The sequence below is a fragment of the Etheostoma spectabile genome, chromosome 2 (genome assembly GCF_008692095.1).
Source record: "Etheostoma spectabile isolate EspeVRDwgs_2016 chromosome 2, UIUC_Espe_1.0, whole genome shotgun sequence".
Taxonomy (NCBI): Eukaryota; Metazoa; Chordata; class Actinopteri; order Perciformes; family Percidae; genus Etheostoma; species Etheostoma spectabile.
The window spans coordinates 8,360,310-8,364,879 of record NC_045734.1 but is presented as its reverse complement, the minus strand read 5'-3'; the positions used below and the strand labels follow the sequence as shown (position 1 = coordinate 8,364,879).

Sequence of the window (4,570 nt, the reverse complement as noted above, 5' to 3'; positions counted from 1 at the left end):
CTCCAGCAGTCACTTTGGTCACCGCAAGATAACCACTGCTGCATAATGTAGACTCATAATAGCCCTGCAAACTGGGGAGCATAGCAGGGTGGAACAGACTATTTTTGTTCCTGGAACTGATAAGTTATTTGCAAAAGTGGAAGTCTGCATGTTTTAGAGATGGATGTGATATTAGCTATCTATTGTATATGTTATAACTAAATCATCAGCTAGGTTATGTAGAGGGGATGACCACAGTTTACATACAGTGCAGGGAGCATCGAGCCAAAGCTGAAACAGGAAATAGTGCCAGAAACAGGAAAATAGTGTATAACGCGGAAATACAAAACAATATTTCATCGAGCATTGCTGATTTGAATGGTCATACGAGTGCCACAGTAGTAACCACTTCACAAATACAAAGATTAGCCCTGAATTGGTGAAGTGGCGTTTATTTGACCTGCTGAAGTTACTGTTAATGAAAGGATGCCAATCGCGTCGCAATATTCTAACATTAAAGCAGCGCTAACATACTATATAGGCCCAATTAAAGCGGCGTCTCTGGGGGTCTGCTACACTGCTGTTCATCCTCCGCAGTGGCCGCACAATCCACCGCGAGAGGCGCGTCAAAGGTAATGAGGGCGACAAAGCGAGTCAAACACTAAATAACGAGGGACGGGGATGTGTTGGAGGTGACATGGGCGGTTTATACAACCATACAAGCCTACTCACTTTGTAGAAAATCATCTTTAAAGTGCCGTAGAACCCCATCCTTGTAATCCGGTGTTTTCCTTTTTCCTCTTCAGTGACAATCGGTGAAGTCCAAATCGGAGTGCGTGGTGGGGAGATAGCTCTGACAGTGTGAGGGCAACGCACTCTCAGGTAAATCCGACGCCGTCTCTGATGTGAACATGCTCGGGCAAGTCACCGGAGTGGCGTGCATGCGGTAGATTTCCCCGGTGTAGGCATTAAAAAAAAATAAAAAATAAGAGAAAAAGCTCTGTCGCGTCACGCCGAGTTAAATGGGGCTCGGTCGGTGGGGTGAACAATGCGATGTGACGATCCCGGAGGCGTGTGCGCCGCCGACCAGCCTCACCGAGCAGGGAGTGAACAGATGAGGGAGAAAGAGGGTGACACTCGGCAGAAAGGGGAGGAGTGGAGGGGAGAGCGTCAGAGCAGCAAAGCAGTGCTCTCTCCCTCCTCACAGGCTGCACGACGGCTCCTCCAAACGGGATCGGATTACAGCCTCCCCGGCGGAGACAGCAGGAATGGTGCAGTCCAACATTCAACACTGTGCGCAGCGCATCCTACGCGAGCAGGGTACCGGGGACATATGCATGGCAGACGAGGTAGCACACAGAGACCGGGTGGGGTACACACTTGTCATTTTGCGCAAAGGTGGACCCCCCACTTTTTGCAGAATCAAATACACACCACCCATCAATCCATCCATCCATCCATGCACCCAGCCCAAGGCTATTCTCTCTTTATTTTTACGCTCTGCATCAAATAGCAAATGTTACATGTAAAGCACATGCAGTGGTGGAAAGTAACGTTATATTTTCTTTAGGACTGTGCTTAAGAACAATTCTGAAGCAGTCTGCCATAATTATTTATTAGCCAACAGTGTGAATGGATCCACCTCTGCGGCACCTGCTTATTCTCACACACACACACACACACACACACACACACACACACACACACACACACACACACACACACACACACACACACACACACACACACACACACACACACACACACACACACACACACACACACACACACACACACACACATTTGCATTTCAGTATGGCAGGTAATGACTGACTGCCCATGCCCAGTGTTGTACAGCTTGTAAAAATCACAAGCTCAGGATGGCAGCTTTAGTTAAAAAATAAAACATTTAGCACATGTGAATGTACTATACATATTGAGATCTTGTTTAGCCATCTAGGATAAGTACACCAGAGGCTTTTTGTTTGATTCATTTTGGGCAACACAGAATAGTTAACAGTGCACCCTGCTACCTGAGTTGCAAGACAACAAACTAAAACATATTTCAACATCAAACTGACCAGCTGCTATTTATAAACAGTGGTACTTGTGTGCAGTTTCAATTAAACTTTAAGCATTTGTTAAATTGGCTTTTGGGAATGCCATAACACATTTCTTTCCAGGTATAGATATCCAGTTCATACCAGTTTGGAAAATGCCAGTAGGTTTTATACATCTTTGTTACCCTTGACATCACAATACGTCAGCATTAGATCATTGAAACACAGGACACAATGAAGGATCATGGGAAGAGCTCTATTTACAGGTGATGGAGCACTGAGATCTGGCAGCATTTCAGACACTGCTGGTTTCCACCTGTAATTACTACATGACCTGGCACAGGGTTTTCTTTAGGGCTTGTTACTGAAAAGAAAAACTAAGCAAGAGAGTTCTGGTAAAAAGAAATCTGCCACATTTTGAGCTGGAACTTTAGAGTTATTGTGGACTATACACAAAATAACTTGACGTGATGTGACACTGCAAACCGGACAAGTTTTTGCATGGTGAATTACCATAGTAAATAAAAGTGAATCATATACAGTAAGTCTGAAATGAATGTAGCAAGAGATTTAAATCATGATCATTTGAGAGGACATGACAGGTGTAAGAGACTTGGCTAATCCTGGCATTTTAGTCACACTTTGTCACCGCAGACACACAGAAAAGCACCCTAACCGGTGGACGTCAGGGTACATCAGACAGAGCTGGTCTGGCTTTGTCTGTGTGTGTTTAAGGTGGCTCTCATGAGAAAGGCCCTCTCAAGGCTCTTTGCCGGCTCAACCTTTACACAACACATTGGAATGCTTGGCATGCAAGAGGGGTTGCACTGTGGCCTTTGAATAGGCCGTGGCCTCCTTTGTTGCTCTCCTTCTGCTATTTGGTAAAGCATTAACAACACCCCCCCTACTGACCTTCTGTCTATCAGAACCAAAATCCTGCTGGTCAGACGTAAAGCCGCAAAACTATGTTTTCCTCTCAGAGCAGTGCAGTTTTGTTATTATCAACAAACAAACCTGTTCAGGTACCAGTGACCCAACAGACAATGGCTCCAACAGCAGCGGATGTTTATAAAAATACAACCATTACAGTGCAGTGCAGCAGATAGCATGTGGGGAAATGCAAATGTCTCATTTGACTGTGCACAAATAATTCACATCAATGCCAAGGTTTCAGCACACTGTCTCAACAGATACTGGACAAGCCTTGTACAAGTTAAGCATCCTTCGATGTATGAAGGTACTGGAGAAGGCCATTAATAAATGAATGAGAAAATGATGGCTGCAAATATTGAGAATTTTCCCTTTCATACATTGATCATTTCTTGATTAATAAACGGAACCCTTGCCATCCAAAGGTGTTTCAAAACCAAAAGAATCCTCACATTTTGATATAAAGTGTTTAATATTTTAACTACAAGAACAAACTGATTGAGAGCTGAAATCATCACTCAATGAAATGATGGACAGAATTAATCTGCAACGATCTATCAATCCTTAAAAAAAGCCCAAAACGGTTTATGGTTTTTTTAAAGATGATTTGAAGATTTACTGGTTTTCTTGGTCTTCTTTGATAGTTTTTAAATTTCTTAGTTTTGGACTATTATTGTCAACTTTGGCATTGAAGTTTTTACTCCCTTGACCAAACAATGAATCTATTAACCAGGAAAATAATCAGCGAGTTAACCAATTATGAAAGTTACTTTCAGCCCTAAATTTATTAAATAAATGTCCAATAAAATTTCTGTTGAGTCACTGATTAGAAGATTAGAAGTACTAAAAGTCTCCTTTTTTGTACTGACACCTGTCTAGCATGATTAGAGGAATGTGAGTTGGCCTACTACAGCATTCCATTCCATATCAACAGATGTTGGTAAAAAACCTTCACTACAGGAGAAAAGGAGCTTTCTTGAGCAAATGTTTAATGTGAGGTGGCGAACTTGAAGGAGGGAAATACTTCTTGGGCAGTGATGCATCACTAAACGGCGCTGTGTCGTTGTGCGAATGTCCTCTGTAGAAAGAAAAAAAATGAGGACTAGGGGGTCTCCTCTCAATAGATTTTTCCTGAAATGGTGAAGTGTGAGCCCCATTCCAGGCTGGACCAACGCAATGTGTGTGGGGGAGGTTTGATGAATAAGGAAACCATGGATCATGGCATTCTGTGAAGGATAATAATAGCATCATCTGCATGGAGTTGAATTAACATATTCTGCAGCCACCCACGCGACTAAAACGTTCAAGTTTGAAGGGGTACGGTCAAAAAAGAAATTAAAGCAGGAGCCACTGACCATCCCCCTTGTGACATCAATGGTGTTCATGGAAAATAAATGAAGAACAGAGGTCAGTATTTGTAATTATTGGCAAATATTTAGAAATTAGAGTTTTAAGCAGACACAGCATTTTAAAATGTATACAAGTAGAGAGAAAACGATTAATAGAAAACTGGTCAACACATTGAAAATGAAATATATGTACAAAAGCTACGGAGAGAATGTCAAAATTCAAGGAGCCGGTGTTGTCCCCACACCCACACC

At 42.6% G+C, this 4,570-nt stretch overlaps 1 protein-coding gene across 7 annotated transcripts in view; it reads right to left on the bottom strand.

The window, feature by feature from the left end:
- fbxw7 (F-box and WD repeat domain containing 7) overlaps positions 1-4,570 on the bottom strand; it is a 110,374-nt gene that overhangs the window by 25,356 nt on the left and 80,448 nt on the right. The window contains exon 1 of one of the 7 annotated variants that reach the window (XM_032528403.1): positions 712-1,098. The exons of the other annotated variants lie outside the window; for them this stretch is intronic. Coding sequence (XP_032384294.1) covers positions 712-750 — 39 coding nt within the window. The 5' untranslated portion in view covers positions 751-1,098. Of the gene's footprint in view, positions 1-711; positions 1,099-4,570 lie in introns of those variants that run through there. 7 annotated transcript variants of the gene reach the window in all.